This window comes from Chenopodium quinoa, unplaced genomic scaffold (genome assembly GCF_001683475.1).
Source record: "Chenopodium quinoa cultivar QQ74 unplaced genomic scaffold, ASM168347v1, whole genome shotgun sequence".
Lineage (NCBI taxonomy): Eukaryota > Viridiplantae > Streptophyta > Magnoliopsida > Caryophyllales > Amaranthaceae > Chenopodium > Chenopodium quinoa.
In genome coordinates this window covers 3018463-3043828 of record NW_018745523.1, presented here as the reverse complement: position 1 = coordinate 3043828, position 25366 = coordinate 3018463, and the positions used below count along the sequence as shown (strand labels likewise).

The 25366-nt window shown below is 35.3% G+C and overlaps 4 protein-coding genes and 1 non-coding gene across 5 annotated transcripts; 2 read left to right on the top strand and 3 right to left on the bottom strand.

Moving 5' to 3' along the window:
* Positions 1–10196: 10196 nt before the first annotated feature.
* Positions 10197–13526, bottom strand: LOC110715610. The gene is made up of 3 exons (XM_021894198.1): positions 13102–13526; positions 11360–12999; positions 10197–10571 (listed from the first exon to the last, which is right to left on the bottom strand). Exons 1-3 carry the CDS (start codon positions 13154–13156, stop codon positions 10491–10493), a joined length of 1776 nt encoding a protein of 591 aa, XP_021749890.1. The 5' UTR covers positions 13157–13526; the 3' UTR covers positions 10197–10490.
* Positions 13527–15009: 1483 nt separating this feature from the next.
* LOC110715474 (zinc finger MYM-type protein 1-like) lies at positions 15010–15642 on the bottom strand. The gene has a single exon (XM_021894055.1). It carries the CDS (start codon positions 15640–15642, stop codon positions 15010–15012), a length of 633 nt encoding a protein of 210 aa, XP_021749747.1.
* On the bottom strand, positions 15550–18208 carry LOC110715527 (zinc finger MYM-type protein 1-like). The gene is made up of 2 exons (XM_021894109.1): positions 17929–18208; positions 15550–17511 (listed from the first exon to the last, which is right to left on the bottom strand). The coding sequence occupies exon 2, from the start codon at positions 17481–17483 to the stop codon at positions 15654–15656; it is 1830 nt and encodes a 609-aa protein (XP_021749801.1). The 5' UTR covers positions 17484–17511; positions 17929–18208; the 3' UTR covers positions 15550–15653.
* A 4849-nt stretch (positions 18209–23057) lies between these two features.
* On the top strand, positions 23058–25144 carry LOC110715378. Its single transcript, XM_021893952.1, has one exon. The coding sequence runs from the start codon at positions 23788–23790 to the stop codon at positions 24880–24882; it is 1095 nt and encodes a 364-aa protein (XP_021749644.1). The 5' UTR covers positions 23058–23787; the 3' UTR covers positions 24883–25144.
* On the top strand, positions 23336–23409 carry TRNAF-GAA. The gene has a single exon. It is a non-coding gene; the product is annotated as a tRNA-Phe (tRNA).
* Positions 25145–25366: the final 222 nt, after the last annotated feature.

Below are 25366 nucleotides of genomic sequence, written 5' to 3'. Positions count from 1 at the left end.
TCCTCACCCCTTACCTTATATAATATATATAATAGAGATAATCATGTTATAAATGACGTGTACGTTATAGACGTATTTGATGAAAAGTCTACTAATGAAGATGTAACATAGTCGTATGAATTAAATAATTACTAATCTGATCCATAGATACACATATACGTAGCACATATATTTTCATAGATCAAGCATCCAAAATAAAAACTTAAAGATGCGTAACATGAGAATCAATACAGATTGTTGTTGACAAGTTTTATTCCAACAATTTAAAAGCTACTACATATGTCCCCTATTTTGTACCATTTCACCCAAGAAACTCTCACAAATTCATAGGAGGTGTTTGGTAAATGGGAATTGAGGGAGGGAATGGGAATTTTAATTCCAAATAAAACAAAATCTCTTGTTTGTTAGATGGGATTGGGAATAAATGGGTTGAATTCCCACCATTTTATTACCTAGGGAGGGTAGGTAATAAATGGGTGGGAATGGGAATAAGTGCAAAATGACACTTTTGCCATTAATGAAAGAAATGGAGGAGAAAGATTAGTAAGGGTAATTTTGTATTTTTGTTATTTATTCCCAATCTATTCTCATCTACTATCCAAACAAAGTATTGTCATATTTGTCTATATTCCCAACAATCAATTCTCAATCTCGTTCCCACATTTTAATCCCCAAACTCCCATACCCACATTCCAAACGCCCTGTAAGTGCAAACAAAAAGGGACTGATAGGGTGCAAAACAGCAAATCATCCTTAAATAAAAAGAAAAGAAAATGAACAAATTGACACAACAAATCCTTAAAGATTTTGACACAACAAAAACTTATTTGGTTGGATCATGTGCTGCAGTCTGGCCAAAATACATAGTAATTGGGTTTACAACAGTGGTAACCTCCCCACAAACCGTACAAACATTGAAGCCCATCACAACACAACGGTATAGGCTGACCTTCTTCATTAACATTGCATTGATAACCTTTTAGGGAGCATGAATCCTGCCCTTTTGCTAAATCTGCAAAATTACAACATACAATAATAATTCATTAATCAAATTAAATTGCCGATAAATACTAAAAAATATTGATTAAGGGGTAAAAGTAAGTATCATTACTAGATGCTGTGAAAATCAACAGTAACACTAAGATCGGCCAATTGACCAGATTGGTAAATAAAAAAGATCTTTAGTGACAAATTGGTAAAAAAACTTACTCCGGCGATAATTTGGTAAAAAAAGCTAACTATATGCGACAATTTGGTAAAAAAAAAATAAACTCCGGCGACATTTAGCCCAAAAAATCTTATTTTTGTCGACAAACTCTTTAAAAATCTTAATTTAATTTTTTTTTTGTGTTTTTAAATTTATTTTTCCCATTTAAGATTTTGAATTATTATGCCATCCCCTTTTTATTTTGCTAAATCCCAATACCAATTTTTTTTAACCCCTTTTTAAAAGAATTTCGTTAATAAGGGGTACGAAACTTAAGTGAAATTGATACTTCAACATTTTTTTTTCTTGAAATTGTTATTTCCATTAAAAGGGTTGATAAAAAAAACATGAAAAACAAACTAAATTAAGCATTCGTGAGTATTTTGTCGGAAATTTTTGTATTTTTTGGGTTAATTGTCGCCTGAAATTATTTTATTTACCAAATTGTCGCTTAGGGTTTTTTTTTACCAAATTGTCGTCGGAATTATTTTTTTACCAAATTGTCGCTAAGGGTCTTTTTTATTTACCAATCTGGTCAATTGGCCCACTAAGATAAAGGGCTTCAGGGTCACCATTTTGGTAATCAACAGCTTTATATTAATATGATGAGCTTAATTTTGTTTTGAAAGATACTAAAGCAACTTGATCTGCTTCTCTATATATAATGTCTTCAAAAGTATATCTTAATTATATTGTAAAGTCAAGTTTTTATTATTTATACCAATTATGTAGGAGAACATGTAGAGTAACACTAAAAGGGGGATTTTTTTTTTTTTTGGGTGTGTGGACAGCTATACCATGTGATCAGAGTTACTCGCTTAGAGATTACTTGAGTTGTTGAGTTACTCAGTCGGGGATTAATTGAGTTGCCGAGGTTATTCAAATAACTCGGTCAGGGGTTAATCGATTAAGTAGTCCCTGATCGAGTAATTCCTGACCGCACCCCTCAAGTAACACCTGACCAAACCCTCGAGTAACCCCCTCATCAAACCCCTCAAGTAACCCCGAATCGAACCCCTTGAGTAACCCTTGACTGAGTAACTCTAAAAACCCCTGATCGAGTAACTCAACCCCTGACCAAACCCCTTAATTAACTCCTGACCGAGTAACTCGAGTAACCCCTGATCGGGTATCTCAAGTAATTCCTGACTGAATAACCCTTGACAGAACTCTTTAAGTAACTCTTGACCAAGTAAATGAGTAACCCCTGACCGAGTAACTCAAATAACCCATGACTGAGTAACTCAAGTAACCCCGGCCACATGATGTGGCCATCCACATATAAAAATTTGTGATAATAATATTATTACAGCAACTTTTGTGTACGGATGGCCACACCGTGTGGCCAGATGACACACACTAAGTAACCCTTGATCGACAAGTAATCTCTAACTGAGTATATAATCCCTGACCGACCAAGTAACTCCTAGATGACCAAGTAACTGTTGATCGAGTAATCCCTGAGCGGCTTAATTAGTAATCACTGACCGAATGAGTAACCTCTGACTGACTTATTAACCCCTGACCGGGTGAGTAACTCCAAACAGAGTAACCCCTAACCAACTTAGTAACCCTTGACCGAGTTAGTAACCCTTATAACACTGACAAAGTAACCCCATAATAATTGGCCATACTGTGTGACCAGCCACATATAAAAGTTTGTGGTTGTGGAATTTCTTAATACCAAAAACCATACATGATAATGAGTAAGAAAATAGCAAATTTGCAACACAATGCGAAAACGAAAAGAGTAACAACAACTTTTGTATGTGGTTGGACACACCGTGTGACTAGCTGACACACACCAAGTAACCCCTAACCGACGAGTAACCCCTAATCTACTAAGTACCCATGACTAATCAAGTAATCCCTGATCGATCAAGTAATCCTTAACCGACTTAGTAATCCTTGACCAAGTAAGTAGCCTCTGACCAAGTAACCCTTGAACGACCAAGTATCACCGGACGGAGTAATCCTTGATCGAATAACCCCTCATGACCGAGTGAGGCCCTATTCTTTTGAGTTTATGAGCAGAGTAGAGCACGGTTCAGCAGAACAGAGTAGAGCAGGGAATCACCAAAGCTTCCAACGCACATCAAAACAGATTTCAACAGAGCATAGCAGAATAGGGCTCAATAGAGCAAAGCAGAACAACTTAAAAGAACAGGGCTTGAGTAAACCTTACAACATTAATAAAGTAACCTCTATATATAGGACTAATAAAGTAGCTCTCATAATGATTGGTCTTACAGTGTGACCAAACACATATAAAACTTTGTAAAGGAGTGACAGCTTATTGGCTTTAACACCTCCATCCAACCATCATAGCAAACTCCTTGACAACACTCACTTGTTATAACGTACGAAAAAAATTATTAAAAGCCACTTGTATTAGATCAAAGATTATTTAATTAAGGGAAAGATTTAGATTTAGATTTAGATTTAGATTTAGATTTATTAAGTCATTACTTAAGTAACTGGTTTGGTTCACCTTCTCTTTTTATAATGTACGAAGAATTTCCAATTTAGTATCGTAAAGTCAACTCATTTTTTCAACAAGTTGTACTGGAAAAGCATGAAACTGCCCAAAATAAATTTCAAAGATAAGATACACAACTGAAGGAATCTGCTAAAGAATTCCGTTTTGCATTATATAACGCAAGACAGACATGCTAATCTACATCTAAATCTGGATCAATTTTTTTACCATTAGTCTCCATTAATTAGGTCAATTATTTTATACATACTCCCTTCGTTTTCTTAAAATTACGACAGTTTGACTTTTACATTTGTCAATGCACTCTATCAACTATTGTCTTTAATTATCATTAAGTAAAATAAATATAAAAAATATACAATTGAGACGAATCTAACAAGAAGAAAAAAATGTACACTTAAGTTTTGTATGTATTTTTTTTTTAATTAACTTTACAAATTAAGTTAGTGGACAGAGTTTAATCAATTTTAAAATAAGGTAGCCAGTGACTCAAGTAGAAATGAGAAGAAAAAAATGACTTAATATAGGTATTGATTATCATTCATTGAGTTGAATTATATTTAAAAACTTTAATTTACATTCAATTTAAGAATAAGAAGGTTATTTTAAAGCACAAATTTTTATATGTGTTTGGCCACACGGTGTGACTGGGGTTACTCGAGTTATTCGGTTAGGGTTACTCGAGTTACGCGGTCTGGGGTTACTTAAGGGGTTCGGTCATAGGTTATTTGATGGGTTCAGTTAGTGGTTACTCAGTCAGGGGTTATATACTTTAGGGGTTACTCGGTCACAGGTTACTTGAAAGGTTACTCAAGGGCTTATCCGGTCAAGGATTATTACTTGAGGGGTTTGGTCAAGGGTTACTCAATCAGAGGTTATTTAAAGGGTTACTCGGTAAAAGTCACGCGAGGGTTTACTCGAACATAGGTTACTCGAGGGGTTCGTTTAGGGGTTAATCTTCTAGGGGTTACTTGAAGGGTAACTCGGTCGGGAGTAACTCGAGTAACCCTTGACCGAGTAATTAACTCGGGTAACTCCAGCCACACGGTTAGCCGTGCATCGCACGGGTGCTATGATATATTATAATCTTCACTATATCAACCTTCTAATAGCTTATTCTCCATTAATTAAAAGGTCTCAATATCTTATGCAACTATTTTAAATAAATAGAGCACAAAGTAAAAGGGAATACAATTATTATAAAAATAATACACAACCTTTCATATGTGGCTCGCCAAATTAAACCACATTTTTGTTTTTATTTTTATTTTTTTGAAAGAAAGTTCGGGGTTACTCGGTCAGTCACGGGTTACTCACTCCGTCAGGCGATACTCGGTCAGTCATTAGCTACTCGGTCAGGGGTTACTTGGTCAGATTTTACTCAGTCACTCAGGGGTTACATATTATGTAATTGATTTAATAAAATATTAGGTTAAACTTTTTTTTTGAATAGATATTAGGTTAAACCTCATGCTTTGCACAAATGTTAAATTATTATAATAACAACACAATAATATAGAAAAACATAATGAAATGAGTCACCATGCATTAAAACGTATGTAATAAATTAAAACAATGAATACATGTGAAAGGAAAGATTTAAATATGTAATAATTATAATGTGCAAGTAGATAAAATTATAATAATTAATTAGTTAGTGTAGATGAGCTCTTTATAACTAATTGAAGTATTTCTTTTTACGGGATTAATAATTAGATTTATAAACCGTGCATCGCACGGATACTATGCTAGTTCCTTAATAAGTATGAAAATAGCATGGTGCATCCGGAAAGAACATTAGGCTTATTTTAAAGAACATGAAAAAAAAACATATGAGTGTTTGAAAAAGAACATGCTAGTATTTGAAAAAGAACATGTATAATAGTGTTCAACAAAAAAACATGTTTGTGTTTGACAAAGAACATTGCCTCCGAAAAGAACATTAGGCATATTTTAAAGAACATGTTAGTGTTTGAAAAAGAACAAGCTAGTGTTTGAAAAATTAACCTTGCTTGGTTATCTTCCAGTTGGCTTCAATTCGTTACTATTCTTCTTTCTCCTTCAATTGTTCTTTTTTGAACAACTTGTACTACATAGCTTTAATTATTTTATTTATTTTTTTTAAAAAAATCCCAAATTCACAAAATTAAACACTTTGACTTTAAATTATTGACCAAAAACAATTTGCATGTACAAAATTTATACTTACATTTTATTTGAATCCACCATTTATTCAAGTTTGAAGGTTGAATTGTTGAAATAAGTTTTTTTTTTCTTGGGTTTCAATTTGAAGATGAACAATTTTGCTATTTTGAAATTTTTTTGAAATATAGAAAAAGATAGAGAGAAAAGTTCTAGAGAGAGAGAAAATGAGTACTTTGAAAATGATTTTTACCCTAAGAGTAGAAAGGTACCAGTATTACGAGATTGACAGCAAAGTGAGACCAATTTGAGACCTTCATTATTGAAATTCTTAGATGAAAACAATGGTGTAAAGGAGAGAGAAAATTGGTAGCAAGAAAAAGAGTGATAGGAAGGGAAAGAGGAGTGAGAAATTGCAGGAGAAGAGAGTGATGGATTTGCAGTTGCAAGAAAATAAAACATGTTCATTTTTTACCCATGTTCTTTCAAATGTACTAAATGTTCTTTCAGGTGCACCAAGCGCATTATGCACCCCACAAATTATAATAAGTAATCACAGATAAACTAATTCCTTATTTAGTTAATCTAGTTGACATCGATATGTGTATTGTATCTAACCAATGTTCTTATAAACGTATAGTAACAATGCATCGATATTAAAGGCTACAACTACAAGGTAAGGTCGTTGGAAGGTTGGTAGTGGTAAGAGTGTCTGTATTACTATTGATGACTAGGCTCCTGGGGGTCCGGTTTTGTTTAAGGCTGGTTTATCTCAGTCGGATCTTCTGACTCATGTGTCTGATATTATTGATCCGCGTTCTAACGCGTGGGACTCCTCGAGAGTCCATCGACTTTTTGACTGCCCAACATCTTCTCAAATTCTTAGTTTGGACCGTCCGCTGGAACTCATGGATGATTTTGTGTATTGGAAATTCACTAAGGATGGCTCATTCTCTACGAAGTCTGCCTATGTTATCTTACTCCAGCAATCTACCGGACTACATTCTGGGGGTTCCATTTCTGCTTCCTGGTGGAGGAAATTTTGGGGATTTCCCATTCTACCTAAATGGAAGATTTTTGCCTGGAAAATTATTCATTCTGGACTTCCTGTTGCCTCAATTTTAGCTGTTCGAGGCCTTTCAGTTGATCCGATGTGTTGCTTTTGTCGGCAGGAGCAGGAGACGATTGACCATTTGTTTCGGGATTGTGAATTTGTTGCTCCTTTGTGGGTGCGTAGTTCTTTAAGATTTAATAGACATGGTCTTCTTCATCTTCCTTTTCTCCAATGGTTGTCCACTATGGTCTCTCTTTTAGGGGCTGCTGTAGACACCCATTTGTGTCTCCCCAAAACCAAACCCAGTGATGAGTACCTTTCACGTCGAATCATAATCGAATGAAACGAAAGTGTGGAAAGGTCTAGTGTTGCGGAAAGTTTTTATTTCTTTCTCTTCTCTCTGTTTTTGAAAACTTATTTTAAGAAAACAGCCAATCCAGTTTGGTTGGTCCGTGATATGGGTCAAATAGTGGTGTAGTTGGATGGGGCTTGCAAAGACCTTTCCAACGATATATTATAAGCCCAATTCCGATGAATATTGAGGAAGTTATGGCCAATTTACTAAACTGGGCCCGATTTGAGCTTTATGTACGGCCCAATGATCTAGGGGAGGGCCTAATATGATTTATCATTCCTAATGCAATTAGGAATGGTTTTAGTCTTCTAGAATCTTCTAGAAGGTTCTTTTCATTCCTAATTCAATTAGCATTGATAAGTTGACTTTGTTGACTTTTCAGAGTTTTAATCAAAATCAAATAGCATTTTCGAAGAAATTATATTATTTTATCCTCCAGTACGGGAAATTTATCAGATTTTCAAAAACGCGTTGAAATCCAGTTTGGCGTCCAACCCCAGGCCTTGGCGCCTGGAACCAGGCTTGGCGCCAGGCGCTAGCCACTGGCGCCTGACGCTAGCCATTGGTTCCTGGCGCCAACTAGCCAGGGTTGGCGCCAGCTCTGTTTCCTGAGCGTCAGACTCTGTTTTGTTAAATTATCTTTTTTGGCTGATTTTCTCTATAAATATCGTATTAAAAACTCCGTTTTCATCATCATCATTCATCATCTACATCTATCATTCACCAATTCTCCTCATTCACAAATTTAATTAGCATTCTTTAATACATTCAATTTTTTCTTACTTTGTTTTCATACAAAATTCTGCATTCACAAGATCTAGATACACCTAGCCATATTCGAAGTTGCCTTCGCCCTAGACGTGAAAGGTTTAATTTCTGAGGGTTTGGTCCCAAATCTCTATTTCAATTATTTAATTTAATTGCTTTGATTATTATTTTTCCTTGAAGTTACTAACGCGTGTATTTTGTTATTAGAAAGAGGTACGAGGCATCAAAGTAAGTACTTTAATGGTTTTTAATTGATATTATGATGTAGATATCATGCTTAGATTGTTATCTTGATTCCTAGTATCATGTCTAGGGTAATTTTAACATTTAATATGATTGTTGTGATGCTTCCTATGTTCTTCCTAATATTTATGACTGTTAGTATCATGTTAGGGTTAAAGCTTTGATTTTTATTGCTTAGTGACATGCTAGGGTTTGTTATTAATCTTGTTAGTATCATGCCTAGGATCTTGCTATGTTTATTATGCTTTAATATTAACATGAACATGATTATGATTATAATTGTTATAATTTATGATAATTTATGAATGTTATTATTATTATTTTGATGATGATTATTTTTATTCATGATTACTATTATTATTATGATGATATTATTATGATTATTATTATTATTCATGATTATTATTGATTATGTTGCTTGATACATTATTTATTCTTTATTGCTTGATCACCTTCATTGCATGTTTAAAGGGAATTTGTACTTGTAATCACGCTTAATAAGATGATTAATAATCTTGTTTAGGGTTAATTTGATTATAATTCAAGTGATCGCCAATAATAGATTTATTTGTGCATTAATATTCAACCAACATAGATAAACAGGTTTAGGGTTAATCCTATTGATTGCATGTTAATCAGAAAGCGCACATGAATACGATCAGAATAAAGTAGAGGCATATTATTAGGGCAGGTTCAATCTCTTTTAGGTTGGATTTGTACCATCATCCCCGAACCCTTATTTGGTTCTAGACCTTATGGAGTTGACGATCTCTTGGATCGTTAAGGGGTGTAACCTTCACCTCGTGAACGGTTTACAAGTTCCTTAAAAACTTGTTGGCGACTCTTTTGCTCTATCTTCTTCCCTTTTGGACGCCACCGTACTTTAGTGTATGATCACAGTGGGGTTCAAGCTAGTGGGATTAAAGCTTGAAATTATTCCCTACAGCTGCTAAGGATTGGTTGAGCCTGGTACGGTTTTTCTCTCTTTTATGGGCGATTTGGATTTCTCGCAATAACGTCCAGTTTCGACAGCAGGATATCTCTTCAGATGATATTTTGATCCTTGCTTCCCAGTGGATAGAACGGGGGCAACAAGCTCAGGAGTTTAGTCCTCGTCTCTCCTCCTTGGGTCCTTATCTACACTCTTCTGTTTCGAGTGTCACAACTGCTCTTTGTGGGGGGTCTACTTCTATTTTTGATATTTGTCTAATTTGTGATGGGTCTTGGTCTTCTTCGGACAATACGGCAGGTGCTGGTTGGATTTTTCGTGATTGTGTTTCGCCTTCAGTTCGTGGGGGAGGTGCCCAAGCTTCTCTTGCGTCTTCAGCATTACACTCTGAGTTACAGGCTTGATTCTGGTGTTTAAAGAGTGCCTACTCTACAGGTTTTCGCAGGATCCTTATTTACTCAGATTATGATTCCCTGTGTATGATTTTGGCCCAAAAGCAACAGGATGATGTCACTTTATGTTGGTTACTTCAGGATATCAGAAAACTATTATCCACGATTGAGGCTTGCATGATCTTGAAGGTGCCTAGAGCGTGGGTGGCTCCTGCGCATTGGTTAGCTGGGAAGGCTCGTGCTAGAGAATTTATTTTGTGGTCTTTTTGAGTTATTTGTTTTCTTTTGTTGTTCTCACTGTAAAAATTATAATAATAATAATAAAAAAAATAAATAAATAACTACAAGGTAAGAAAACATGGTGCGGACACACAGTATTTAAAGTCTACCTTTCTTCTTCTATTTTTTTTTTTTTTTTCTAAAAATGGATTCCAATTCATCCCAACTTTTCATAACAATTTTACTAGTAGATGTGAAATTTGCATGCACCTCCGTTGACATTAACCTTATCCACAACAAAAAAGCCAATTATTAGGCAACTTTTGATGTGGTCCAAAAAATTGGGGGAAAAAAATCACAAGAATAAGATTAGTAGGCCAATTCACTAATTAATTTTTTAAAAAAGGCAAACTTTGGTTAGTCACTATCAAATAGTCCTAGAATAATTCCACTTTTACTACTCCGTACATAATAAAAGTATATCAAAAATGATCATAAACTAGTATTGATTAATTCCAACATTTTTAAAACAAATAAGGCCTAACTTTGCAAATGTTAAGAATTTAGACTATCCTAAAGTTAATTTCAGCAGGAAAGCACTGAAATATGCTGCTTCTAGTTATGCTTAAGGTTGGACATAGCCACCAAAATGTTGTTTACAGCTTCATGGAGATGCAATTCCTTTAGCCGCCCGAAGACGTTGCGATCGCCTTAATGCTGTCCCTGTCCCTTCCTCTTTGACATCCTGTTTAAGTTTTTGTAAACAAGTTCGTTAGGCCATGATCATCCTTTGCACAAGTGCATACATAAGCAATTATGTATTGATGAAATTAGAACAGGATTTGTTATATTGGTTTTGTATTAACAACAATGCTCAATCACATTAAACAAGTTATATTCTGTACAAAACAAGTTATAAGCAAGGTGCGTTCCTAAAGAGTTGGTAATTGTTGGTATTTATCTGTTACTAGTTCTTGTAGTTGGCATTGGAAGTCTAGGAGTATGCTACTCGGACTCGTGTGTATCAAACTTATGTATCGAGGTGCCTCTCGCACTAGGCATTCATGGATCTATGTACTTAGGCATGAGATAACATAACAACCAAGGAGACTCAGAAACAGTCTCAGACTAATCATGATCTAAAGAGGCATTATATTAAGTATGAATTATGATCTAAAGAGGCATTATATTAAGGTTTTTTCTTTGCGTAATGATCAGAACTACAGAATTATTTAACAAACAAACTAATTATCCGCCATATATGTGTTCTTAGCTCATCAATATCAGAGTATAATTAGCTAAATTCACTATCTAAATACTGCAAACAATCAAATTGAGGAAAGTGTAACAGTCAGTAACAATGATCAGCTTAACACCAAAGAAGTTTATGTTTAGCTTATTCTAACTATGATATCATACATAACAAAATAACCTTCTAAAATATATTATGAAGCATATATATCAATACTATGATGATAAAACAATATAATCAGATTTAATGCCAAGAAATTTCACACAAATTTAAGGCCATACCTCTTGCTTAGCAGATTCTGAAGCAGAACTAGATACCTTACTCTTCTTTGCCTTTCTTTCATCAGTCACAGCAAACACACTGTCCTCCCTCTTCTGCATCCCACCACTGAATTCGCCTCCGAATTCAACCTCACCGAGCTGCTTCACCTCCGGAATCCTTCTTCTAGGTGTTGGAGTCTTCTCCCTATCCATCCTAGTCTCATCAACACCACCTGTCAAATAATTGTTTATCTGACATTTTGGTCTAAAACTGATCCTTCCTTCATTTACAGCTGCAGAACTTCTCACCCTATATGAAGCAGTAGCCTTTGTAAAAGCCCTCTTACACTTCTTGCGAAAACACACCAACACTGTCAAACCCAACACAACCAACCAAGATAATCCAATCATCCAAATGAATTTCATTTGGGTTATTTTCATGTCATTCTGATCATCAATTTCATGACTATCATCAACAATTTCTACCTTATTTTCTGCTAAATCCAAAAATTTCTCTTCCAAATCAACCAATTGGGGTTCAGGAACAGCAGTAGGTGCATCAGAAACCAGATTTTCCTCTTCATTTTTAGGTTCAGCAACATTGTTGCCTTCATTTTCCACATATTTCTCAGGAAAAACACCATCAAAATCCTTGACTTTTGGAAAACTTCTCAAAGCCCTAAAATTTTCTGAATAATCAAACTCAAAATTGAACTCAACATCCAAATTTTCCACTTCAGATTTAAAGGGTTCATTTTCTACATTTTTCTCAGCCGAAATACCATCAAAATCCTTGATATTTTGATGAAAAGCTTCAAAAACCCCAATTTTTTCTGAGTAATCAATCTCAGAATTGAACTCAACATTCAAATTCTCCTCTTCAGGTTTAAAGGGTACTTGATTTTCCTCCAATCTTCCCAAGATTTCCCCTCTAATTTCTGATTCAGCATCATATTCAGACACCCAATATCCACCAGAATTGATACACCTTGAATCCCTCAATGCAACAACCCCAGAAGTTAAATTCCCAAAATCTTGAAATTCAATATTTTCTGAGTAAATTGCAGCAGAATTATTCATTGAAGAAATATACATGGTACTGAAAATTAACCCAGAAATCACAAATACCCAATTGAATAACACCCATTTCCACCCCATTCCTTTTTCTTCAACTTCCTCCTCCATTTCTTGATCAAGATTTTCCTCACTTTCAATCACATTACAAGAACTCTCAGAATCAAGATAATATCTTTTAGGGCTAACAATAACAGTACTACTACTGCTGCTGCTACTGCTACTGCTACTGCTTTCGAGTTCTTTTCGAAACACGATTTTTCGCTTTCGATTCGGGTTATACCGGAGGAATTTAGGCCGAGGAGAGAGATAATTGGTGAGAGGATCATAAGGCAATGTAGTAGTAGAATTAGCAGAAGAATCAAGAACAAAAGATTCATCTTCAGAAAATGATGGGATTTTTGAAACAGATTTTCTAGGATTAGAATCATGAATTGTACCCTTTTTTGGCGGTTTCCACTCTGCTAAGATCTTCTTCTTGTTGGGAGTTATATTCTTTGAAGCAGTAGAAATTGTGGGTGCCATGAATAATTTCTTGTTCCTTTGCTCTGAATTTCGATTGAATTCACTCAAATTTTCATTGTTTCCTGCAATTAATTGGAGAAATTCTGTGTTAAACTTCAGAATTTCGATAAAAATGAAGTCAATTGAATTGAAGTTAACTTGTAAAATTAAAACAAATGAAATACCTGAAGGAGAATAATTGGGTGATGATGGAGAAAGATACTTTTTAGGATCTTCCATTTTTTTGAAGCTTTCTCTTTTTAGGATCTTGGAACTTTCCGAGTATTTTTAGTGAATTGCAGAAAATGTTATTACAATTGAGAAAAATGACCGTTGCAAATTTATTTATATGGGATTTGTTGGATTTTTGAATTCGGAGGTTTCAGGTTTTTTTGACCGTTGGGATTGTTGAGTGTTCAGGGTATGATCCAATTTTTGGGCCTGTGTTTGTGATAAATTGATGCTGTTTTTAATTGGACTTATGGTTTCAGTAATAAGCGTTTTGGTGTTGTGTGTGGGTATGGAGGGTCGAAACTAGTTGTGTCCATATTGGTTCAACCCAAATTGTAATCAAATTTAAAAACCTACACCTAGAACGGATGACGTAAAAGCGAAACTGATTCGGATAAATTGACTCTATGCGAAATCAGTTGTAACTTAATCGATTTGTTTAACATGTCCTTAATGGACCTGAGTCGTGCCTATATCTGAACTTTTCTTACCTCATAAAACTGGTTACTATTAGCCTATAATGAAAGAACCGTTTATTAAGCCTATAATGATAGAACTAAGTCATCCAAACTAACCCAACCCGAAACCAATGACTTAAATTGGTATGAATTTTCATAAATTTTCGACCATAACTCTAAATGATTTAATATGATGCGGATCAACTTGACCTATTCGAACTAAATAAGTTTTTTTTTTTTATCTTAGGTTTTTAAACAAGTTTAAACTTTGACATAGGGTAAAAAAAAAAAAAAAAAAAAAAAAAAAAAAAAAAAAAAAAAGTGGTGGATTTTGGAGTGGGTTAGTAGGTGGTGGACTTGTGTAACTGGTAAGGTGGGTATGTACTAAGTGCAGGGTGGATATTCAAGTGGGAGGTGGGGTGGAGATGGGTATAAATTCAGTATCCGTCGTGAGTTTGTGACTCATATGGGTGGATAAGATGGAGAATGAAAAATGGAGAAACCAGCATTCACATCCGACCCATTCTAATGCTCTGTTGACATCCCTACCCAAGAGCTTATTCAGTATCAAGCAACATGCCACCTTCTTCAAAATTCTGACCTAAACAACATCGTGTTGGGCTTCAATTCACGTTAGGCTAAGGCCAAGTTATATCACTATTCTTAATATGACCTTTTAAAAGTTTAAAGTCCTTAAAAAAAAAAGTTTAAAGTCAAAAAATCCTTTTTTTTTTTTTTAATTAAAGAATCCAAAAATCCAAATTTCATACGTTGATAGAGCTTTTATCCACATGGACTTGATCCCTAGTTTATTTTATCGGCCTTGGCCCAGTTTAAACCTGACTAAGGCCAATATATTGGTCCATCCCAATATGTGGCCCAAACAAGTTTGATCATTATTCATTATCTTCAATTTTCTATTAGCAAAATCATACCAAGTGCATTGTGAATTTGTGATAAACCATTAAATCTAATCCAAGATATAACGAATACAAGAGATTGAATGAGCATGGATGTAAAATGTACAACGAAATGCGAGGTTGGATGCTCCTCTCCCAAATAAGCCAAAAAATTATTCAAAGCGTCTCAAGTTTCAATAAGAGTACTTCACACATTATAAGGCCAATATAGATCCATCTCGAGAGAAAATATCTCTTAATAAGATATCACTTAATAGTTAATACGCAATATCAACAATAAAAGTAACTTCAACAAGGGTGAGAGTGAGGGATAGCTCAAGTGGTTAGAGCTCCCCTCCCGGTTCCAAGAGATCTTGGGATCGATTCTCATTACCCGCCCTCAGTGGCGTCACCAGGATTTTCGAAATCATATTCAGTACATAAATAAGTTCAAACTATGGATTACAAATAGATTACACATAGAAAAATGAAAAAAAAAAAAAGACTACAGAAGCATTCTTCGAGTCTTCATACTTTGGAAGCGTTCCAATACATCATCATCACTAACTCTTGAAAATAAATCTCTTTCAAGAAAAGTGACTAAATTATCATTCAATAGTTGATCACCCATACTATTTCGCAACTTATTTTTTACGTATGTCATTGAGGAAAACACTCGTTCCACGCTTGCAGTTGCAACCGGAAGGATCAATGCTAGTCTTATAAGCAAGTAAACTAAGTTGTAAGTAGTATGCTTATTTGTTTCAACAAGCATCATAGAAAGCTCATGAATACCCTTCAAGTCTCCAAACCTTGCATCTTGGCGCACATCATTAATATAAAATTGAAGCTCATGACGAAGTGCAGTCATCGTCATATCATTAGTTGGAAACTCTTTGGGATATAACTCAGCAAGTCTCAACAACTTTTGCATATCAAATGCCGCAAATGAATTGATCGGGTTTAAGCATGACACACAAATAAGTAACTCCATATTTTCTTCATCAAATCTACTATTGAGCTCCTGGAGTTGTAAATCAATGACACTTATAAACATTTCTACCCGAAATCGATGAAGATTTGAAACTTTGGCAAAGAAGCGTCTTGACCTTCCACGAGGAACATACATATCATCCATAGTAGGAACTTCTACATCATGTTTAACACAAAAACAAACACAAGATGTAAAAAGTCTTCCCACCCATGGTCCCTCATTTGTTGTAATCCCTCCTTAGTCAATTTAACATATGCCATGGCATTAACAATATCTTGGTCCCCCTTTTGCAGAGCTTGACACAATTTATCAGTAATCCCAAATATTTCGGACATCAAATGTATCATAAATACAAATTCAAATGATTCAAATGTAGACATGACAGTGATAGCCTTCACGCGATCATCCTTATAAATCTTATTTGATCCAATCTTCTCAAGAACTTTAACAATAGTAGCATACAATGCAGTAACATTTGAAACAGTTTTGTAATGTGATCCCCACCTAGTATCACCAGGCCTACCTAAGCCATGTTCTTGGTTTAAACCTTGCCCACTTTCAATTTCTCCTAGTTCTAATGCTTGTAGAATATGTTGAGATTGTATTTCTCTTATCATTTCCCTTCGCTTACAAGAAACACCAATAATATTCAACAAAATAGCAAGTTGATCAAACAACCAAATACAATCATCATTATCCTTAGCAGCAGCAACAAGGGTTAATTGAAGTTGGTGAGCAAAACAATGAATATAATAGGCTTGTTTTGTTTCATTCATGATCAAAGTCTTGAGACCATTTATCTCCCCCCTCATATTACTAGCACCGTCATAACCTTGTCCACGAACTCTAGACAAACTCAATGAATATTCCATAAGCAAAGACTCAATTGCACCCTTTAGTGACAAAGCAGTAGTATCCTTAACATGTACAATTCCAAGAAACCTCTCATTTATCTTCCCTTTATTATTGACATAACGCAAGCAAAGGGCCATTTGTTCCTTTTGAGATACATCACTTGATTCATCAGCCATTATTCCAAAATAGTCATCCCCAATATCATCAATAAGAAGTCTAGTGGTTTCTTTGGCACAACAATTAATAAGTTCTTTTTGAATTGAAGGACTAGTCATTCGATTATTTCCCGGGGCATTACCTAGAACAACCTTTGCTACCTCACTATTATTTTCTGAAAACCATGTTAAGAGTGCAAGAAAATTACCCCTATTCCAAGATTCTTCACTTTCATTATGCCCACGACAAGCTAAACCTTGATTTAAAAGAAATCTATTACATTTCAATGAATAAGTCAACCGAGATTTGTATTGTAGTTTAGCTTCCTTAGAATAAGTGCAAAGAGATTCAGCAACTGATGTCTTTGGGTTGATAAACATACTATATTTCTCATTAGCCTGATTATGGAAACTACCAATACCACCCACATGAACATCAAATCTACCAGTCTTATTCCATCCTCTAAATCCCCCTTTAATAAAGGAATCATTAACAGCCAAAGAATAATCAACTTTATCAGTGAACAAATAGCACACAAAACAAAAAGCCGCATCTTTCTCAACACTATATTCAAGCCACTCATATTTATCAAACCAAGTAACATTAAAACGGCGCATACCTCCAACTTTTCTTTGAGGAAAATTATGTGTGCGTGGATCACAACGTTTCTTTGTAATATAGCCTCTCCTTACGGCATCTCGATCATTAGGAGGATACTCCATAATTGGAATTCTTTTTCCAGGGTCATGTGGAAGAAGATCAACATCATAAATGCGAGTATCATCGGAGTCAACAGTAGTATTTGGAACACTTGGACCTGTGTTCTCAGGTGGTGGAATTGTTGCAGCAATAGGAACCTCATCATCATTAGGAGACACATGTTCTTCTATTGGAGGATCCCTTGAACTAGGTGAAGAACAAGTTGAAGACTTTTGTGACTTCCCGGCACGTTTCCAAAATGACTCTAAACTCATGGTATAATAGGTATATACTGCTAGTCTGCTACACACACATGATAAATGCAGAATGAAATCAATGAATGAATGATAAATCTAGAAAGCTAATTAAAACTATCGTAATTAAAGATTACAGTCAATTACTCAATTAGTAAACGAAATCTAGACGGCAGAAAACGAAATAGCATATGAAATTATGAAAACTAGAAGGCAGAAAACGAAATACAGAAAATAGCATATGAAATTCAACAATGTAACAAAAAAAAATCCCCAAATTGAGAACTTGAGAAGTAAATTAGATAATTATAACCAAACTTCAGCAATTTACAAAAAATTGGCAATTCGTAATGTATATTAGCAATTTAGCATATGAATTTCAAGTATTCAATGATTTAGCAAAAAAAATCCCCAAATTGAGAAGTAAATTACATTTGCAAAAAAAAAAATCCCCAAATTCACTTACCTACATACACCGATACACGGCTGTGAGGCTGTCAGTGCTGTGACGGACGACGGTGGGTCTGCTGGCCTGCTGGGTGAGTGGCTGGTGCGCTGCCGGCCTGCCGCTGCCACCGTGTTCTGGCGTTCTGCTGACTGCTGCCGTGTTGCGCCGGGAAGAGAAGGAGGAAGAACGGGAAGAGAAGGACTGAAGGAGGAAGAACGGGAAGAGATTAAGAGAAGGAGGAAGAAGTTAGGGTTTTGCAATTTGGGGGAATGAGGAAGAGGAAAGCTGGAAGCAGGGAAAGCTCAGGAAACAAAATTAAAAAAAAAAGTGTGAGTTATGGGTTTTGAACCCACAAACTCTTGTGTGATGGGAGGTAAAAATAACCACTAGGCTACAACTTTACTTGTTGTCATATAATACACAAATATTCTATTTAAACCTATTTTGATTTTTTTTTTAAAAAAGTTTTTAATTTTTTTTCAAAAAATCAGTGGGTTCAATGAACCCACTTGAACCCACCCTAGCTCCGCCACTGCCCGCCCTTGTGGCTCTCTAAGCACCAAAAAAAAAATAACTACACAAGGGTTGTGCTCGTTGCGAATTTTAAGAGCAATTCCAATGGTTGTAGTTAGTCACTTGCTTGTAACATTAAATAATCCCTAGCTACTAGCTTAACCATTGGATCTAGAAAATTCAATTAGTTTGGCCAAACAAATTAACTTTGGCAAGCTAATTTGCTTGGAAAAAAACTGGCTAAAATAAAACAAATTAAAATAAATAAATAAATAAATGAAATTTAACAACTTAAATTAAGGAGGTGTGGTCCATTTGAATAATAAGCTATTAGATAGCCATTGAAGTTAAGATGACAATTAGATTAAAAGCTTATATGGCATGACAAGCTAATTTTATAAATAGCTTGTCATTGGAGTAGCTTTAAGTCTCTAACCCAACACCTTACAATGCGGCTAAACAACATAGACAGTTAGACACTCCTTTCCTTCTAGAAAAATTTGTGGCATGTCAAAATAGCTTGTCACTGGAGTTGCTCTAATCCAACACCTTACAACGCGGCTAAATAACATAGACCCCCCTTTCCTTCTAGAAAAATTTGTGGCATGCCAAGTGTTGGCAATTGGCAAAGGTTACATTGAGCAAACAAAACATCCATGCTAAGATTCCCATCATCCTCCAAATTATTGAAAAAAGTTAAAAGTGTAGGTAAGGAAAGTAGAGTAGCTAAACCTCAATTTTTCCGTAAAACGTTGGTAATCACCATCAAAAACTCAAAAGCAAAGTACTTTTCTTTGGAAATTAGTGAAGTTTTTTAAAGGAGCATTTTCTATTTGGCAATGAAAAAGAGATTATTTTTAGTCAAATTAAAGTACCCGAGTCGATCCCTAAATTCAGGATTATAACTCTCAAATATGCTTATTGGGTTTACTCAATGTTCTTTAAATTCCTATATAGTCAAATGTACTTAATTAGTTTACTAGTAATATACCAAAAAAAAAAAAATAGTGCTATATAAAACTTCATTTAAAAAATCTTATACCATTGCCTCAAATCGTCTCCATTTCAAAATTCAAAATCGTACAAACACATAAGAATTAGGACATATAATAATCCTCGATTGAATTAACGTTATAGTTTAGAAGAGAGATTAATGCATAAACAAGAAAATTATAATTTAATTAGTAGATAAGAACATAAGATGACGCTAATGACGCCAGTGTATGGATTTAAAAGAACAAAAAACAGCTAAATCTTCCCATGTTCTGGCAGAAAAGAGCTGTTTTTGTGTGTTAACAACTTGGTAAAAAAAGTTTAGTAGAAGTAGTACTATTTACATGTGCCATTTAATTGGTTGGTTGCATGGTTTCAGGGTTTCAGCATCTTTTATTAATCTTTTTGATGTTTGAATTACAACAGACAAACCTTTTTATATAGCAAAAATGCTTCCTTAAATCTTAGTTAGGTCTCACTAACGTCATTTTCACTGCTTTCGAGTTCCATATTCCATATGTCCGAATGTGTATTTTAGATTTTTAGTGTATCACTCGAGCAAATTACACTATTAACGTGATAATTATTGATTAAAATACGAGTTAAGGGTATGTGAGAAATATAAAGTGAAGATAACACTCCTTATATGCTTGATGCGATCTAGTGGAGAAACTTGAGTTTGAGACCTTGTGATTCAAGGTCATTAAGTAAACGAATTTAGTTTATTTCTTTATAATTTATTAGAGCTGATTAAGCTTACCTTAACTTAAAAGTTTGATTAAACTAATATGAATTGAATAATGGAGTTAAACTGAACTAAATTAACTGTAATAATGAAAAGTAAGTCCAAAAGAGTAACGTAAATAAAGCCCAAGTGGAGTTCACTAAATAGCTTAGTGAATTAAGGTATTTACGAATGATACTTAAACATTGAGGGTCTATTTTGTTATCTTAATTTCAGTTCAACTTCATTCAGATCAGTTTTGTTCAGTTCAGCTCCAATCAATTAAGCTCAATTCAGTTCCTTTTGCTAATTTATCTGTTTTATATGATTTAGCTAATGGTATTGTTAATGACAATTTGGGGCCTGTTCTGCTCAGCTTAATTTTCATTCCAACTCAATTCAGTTCAATTAAGCTCCAATCAGTTTTGTTCAGTTCTTAATATCCTTCTCTCATAAACAATTCATTTCAGATTAGCTCATTTTAGGGTCTGTTCTCATAGACTGAACTCAGCTGAAGTGAACTGAAATGAATATTTTATAAGAGAAGGAAATTAGGAGCTGAACTTAACTGAACTGAACTGAAAATAAACGTATGACAACAAGCCCTTAGTTTAGTTCAGTTCAGCTCGGCTCCAATCAGTTCAATTCAGTAATTAAATTGGAACAGGCCCTTAGTTTAGGCATGCCTTTGGGCTAATCTTTTTAAGTTCATCTTTATATCTAATGATAATTAAAGCCAAATTTCATACTTTTTAGTATATATTACAACAACAATGACAATAATAATAATAATAATAATAATAATAATAATAACAATAATAATAATAATAATAATAATAATAATAATAATAATAATAATTGTTCAAATGGAAGTGCGATTTTTTTTTTTTTTGAATGGAAGTGTGTAGTTTTGGTTCTTTGTTTTCATTTTTTTTGTTTTGGATATTTTCGTGGATTTTTTTTTTTCATTTTTTAATAGTCAAACAATTACAATAGATTAATTTCACAGGCATGAATTAACATGAAAATAAAAAAATCAAACAAACAAAAAAAACTATTAATGGATTAATTTTGAACATCATTTTATTTTTCATAATTTTTAGTGGATCAATATCATTACTAAATCCATAGTTAAAAATCATTAATACATAGTCAAATATTTCAATTCATTTTACCTCCAATCAGTTAGTTCTGTTCTGTTCTAATCAGTTTGGTTCAATTGTTTTCAGTAAATCGGAACAGAAACCGCGTCTACGTCATTTACCTTTATGGCTCTCTCTATCCATACCAAAAAAATTAAATTATTCATTTTAAAAATTTCTCAAGTATAGTTGCAATACATCGTTAAAAGTAAGATTATTCTTTGTATTATTTTAAGTTGATTTCTTTGTCTCTACTTTTTCACTTTCATTGACATATTTGTATCCAAAGTAAGACATTGTTCTCTTGAGCTAAACTAAACTAAACTAAACTAAACTAAATCATTGTAATAGCTAAACTAAACTAAACTAAATTAGATTTCTTTTCGGTTCAATTTAGTTTGATACTTTGATTACTACATTGTAATTGTATCAATTTAGAAGAACAATAAGGCTTATGATCCTGTTCTTTTGAGGTGGTGTGGTGTGGTCTGCTCTGCTCTGCTTGGATGAAATTTGTTGTACTCAGTCCTATTTCGCTCTACTTAGTTTAAGGGTCTGTTCTCTTGATATTATTTTCAGTTCAGTTCAGCTATAATAAGTTCAATTCAGTTCAGTTCTTAATTTCCTTCTCTCATAAAATATTCAGTTCAGTTCAGCTCTAATAAGTTTAGTTCAGTCAATCAGAACAAGCCCTGAATAGAGGTGATAAAAAATCGGGCCAAGCCTTAACATAATTCCTCGTGCTCAAACCCGTAAAAAAATAGCGAGTTTGTCGGGCCTAAGCAGGTTTTTTGTGTCGGTTTGGGTTTTTATCTAAAAATGTGTTTTTATGTTTGCCCAAACCCGCCCTATTTTCAGGCCGGGCTTACGAGTCGCGCCAATATTGATCACCTCTAACCCTAAATAAGAGCCTAAATAAGCTACTCTGCTAATACATGTTTTGTTCATAAACTTAAAAGAATAGGAAGTATAATTAAGAACAAAGGAAGTATAATCAATTACTCGTAATAAACTTTATAGTAGTACTTCAAATAAAGATAGATTTTGACAAGGCGAGCTAAGAAACAAATAAAGAAAATACTAAAACAACACTAGAAAGACCAAATCACAAAAAAAAAAAAAAAAAAAAAAAAAAAAAAAAAAAAAAAAAAAAACATAGATTTTGGTTAAAAATCCTTATATTACAGGGGTAAAATTGGAATAGAAAGAGTAATTTTAGAGACAATGGTGGATAGATTCTTATCTTCACAGTGTACGAAATGTCCTTGATGGTATGATGTGGGGTGAGTTTCTAGTCAAAAGGGTTGTGCACAAATAACATGACCCCATGAGGCCATTGATGACGTAAGCCCACAAGTAGTTTGTTCGCTTTCCAAGAGATTCTTATGCCTTTCACTATCACGATATCGCTCCATAATATCCAACTAATCATTACTGATTTGAAATATTGGATTTTTTTTTTATTTTTTTTTAGAAAAAAAAAAAAAAAAAAAAAAACCATGTGTTAGATGTGTAAGTTGTTCATCCTTGAGTATTTATCGAGTAAGATTAGATTTGCTATAATAAGATGATTTACATTATGTGCATTTTAGAGAGTTTCATCTCCTGAGTATCAATATAATTCTTTAAAGAGTTGTTTTATGGAAATAATTGTCAATAATTACTCGCTTAACATGTTAATTTCTTAACAACCATTTATTTAAAAGTGATAGAGAATACCATAAAATATTCTTTATGATATATTTTGTATAAGGATTATCTTTGAAATCTAGCACTACTTAGTGACTAGGAGCAGAGAGCCCGTTGCGCCTTGTTTTTTTGACCGGCCTATCTTCTTTCTATAAGCAAGCTCCCTCCGGCCGGTAGGTACCTGGACGGCTCTCGGTTCTTGAGCATGTTGGGAGATTAGGCGGCAGTTGAAAGAGCTGCTCGAAAGCTTTACGAACAAGCGAAAAGGCCCTTAACTGAAACTTAAAGGGCTTTTCTCTTTATTCTTACTTAAGAATAAAGTGTAGGGCGCTTTTCGATGAAGAAAACAGACTTTAGGAAAGTGGTTCAGGTAGCTCAGCTGGTTAGAGCAAAGGACTGAAAATCCTTGTGTCAGTGGTTCGAATCCACTTCTAAGCGGGCGAAGGGTCCAAAAAGGATGAGCGAGTTCGGTTCGAGTCTTGATCGATCGGGTAGATCTATATGCTTCGGAGGGTGAAACGAGGTGTAGCGCAGTCTGGTCAGCGCATCTGTTTTGGGTACAGAGGGCCATAGGTTCGAATCCTGTCACCTTGATGTGATGGGCTGATGTGCACAGACCCGTAGGCTATAAGGCTGACGAAAAAAAGCACATTTTTCATTAATGGTAAAAGATGATTAGACTTCTTTCTTAACTTTCTAGGGCTCTCGGTGTTTGTGACTTATTTCTTTGGTCGAGCCTTCTTCGGACGTCGATCAATCTATCACTCGCCGCTCTGTCATTGTCTGATTTTTGGTTGTTTGATCACACTCGAAATTATGTATTTACTTATCGTCTTTTTGCCCTTGCTTGGTAGTTCCGTAGCTGGTTTTTTCGGACGTTTTCTAGGATCAGAAGTATTGGGTTTTCTATCGGGTAAAACTCTGATTTTACTTTTATTAGTCTTTTTTTTCTTTTGTTTTCTCTTTAGAATTGACTCTCATAGGTTAAGGGTTCGGTATGGTAAAGGGCTCTTTTTCGCGGTTTACTTGTTTCTATTTATTGTCGGAGGTATAATTCTTTTTTGTGGGCGGATATACTTACATGCTACCTTTGCGATGTGCCTCTGCTCCTTCTTGGGGGTCTTGGGGGTTCTAGGGCAGCCGCTTCCTCTTCCTTCCCCCCCTAACTCGCCAGGGGAGGATTATTCTACCATGATGGCGGAAAATCCAAATCTAGAGTCCCTCTTTCCCGAAAGGGAGGCTTCTGCCCAAGCCCCTGTGGCTGCCCCTGCCCAAGCCCCGGAGCATTTGCCGGCTAGTTCGGGGGGAGTGCCCGGGGGGTCCAGTACACCACCGGGACCCTTGGGGGATCCATCTTTTGTTCCTGACGATGCCGATGGGCAGCCAGGTGGTCCATCAGGGGAGGAAAGACTACGGAAGAGGCCCCGGCACGGGCCCGAAACTCCATTTCCGGAAGATTTCGCCTGCTCTCCAAGGGCCCGAGCCCTAAAGGGGGAAATTGTTTCATTGATGCAACAATTTCTTCAGGAGCAGGGGATCCCCGTGGAGGATCCTCACAATATGGAGAGGGCTGTCGACTCCTATTTTGCAGGGGCTGAGGAAGAAAATAGGTTATATTTTCTAAAAAAAAGCCGAGAAGAGGGGCGGGAGAAAAGCCGAATCTATTCAAACCTATGCAGGGAGCTCTCGACAGTAATGTCTCTCTTAGATTCTCTGGTGGAAATACGGGAAAACTCCATTCAATTCTCGATGGAAACGGAGTTTTGCGAATTCTCCCCGGAACTAGAAGATCATTTTGAGATCTTCGAACATATTCGAGGGTTCAATGTAACTATTGTCACTTCAGCCAACACACAAGATGAGACTTTACTACCGTGGAGCGGCTTTTTGCAAAAAGATGAGGGTCAGTAAGATGCCGGAAAATCGAAATATACGAGATCACAAACGTGGATTGCTCGCAGCTAAAACAAAAAAGACGTTAGAAAGCTTTTTGTAAAGATCCCGATACCGGTTTTTCCGGCTCCGTGACCGAAAAAACCTAACATACTAGTAACAGACCGAAAAGGTTTGTGAGGTTCCTGCTAGAGTGACTCTCACTCTAGTGGGGAGAAGGCAGGTGGGAACGAGCGGAGCGAGAGCAAGTTCCAGTGGCGGGCTGTCTTCATGGTTCCCAGATCATGGTATAGAACTCGATGTAGCCCTTTTGATGCGGTGCTTTCTCGATCAACTATCTGACTTTAATGAAGAAAGACAGCTCAACGAAGTGTTTTCAGCTTTGTTTTAGCCGCTGGACATGCCCTTACCCTCGAAGGAAGGAAGGGAAAGTTTAAGGGCATGTTCATATCGTTCTAAGGCAAAGTTTAAAGTCGAAGAAGTAGTCACAGACAACGTCTCC

Bases quoted from the DNA above. Each gene is read 5' to 3' on its own strand.
- LOC110715527 (XM_021894109.1), bottom strand. From the start codon at position 17,483: ATGAGTTTAGAGTCATTTTGGAAACGTGCCGGGAAGTCACAAAAGTCT.
- LOC110715610 (XM_021894198.1), bottom strand. From the start codon at position 13,156: ATGGAAGATCCTAAAAAGTATCTTTCTCCATCATCACCCAATTATTCT. The intron at 13,000-13,101 runs GTATTTCATTTG...AATTAATTGCAG, and splicing joins ACCCAATTATTCTCCTTCAG to GAAACAATGAAAATTTGAGT. The intron at 10,572-11,359 runs GTATGGCCTTAA...AAACTTAAACAG, and splicing joins CAGAATCTGCTAAGCAAGAG to GATGTCAAAGAGGAAGGGAC.
- LOC110715378 (XM_021893952.1), top strand. From the start codon at position 23,788: ATGTATTTACTTATCGTCTTTTTGCCCTTGCTTGGTAGTTCCGTAGCT.
- LOC110715474 (XM_021894055.1), bottom strand. From the start codon at position 15,642: ATGGATGATATGTATGTTCCTCGTGGAAGGTCAAGACGCTTCTTTGCC.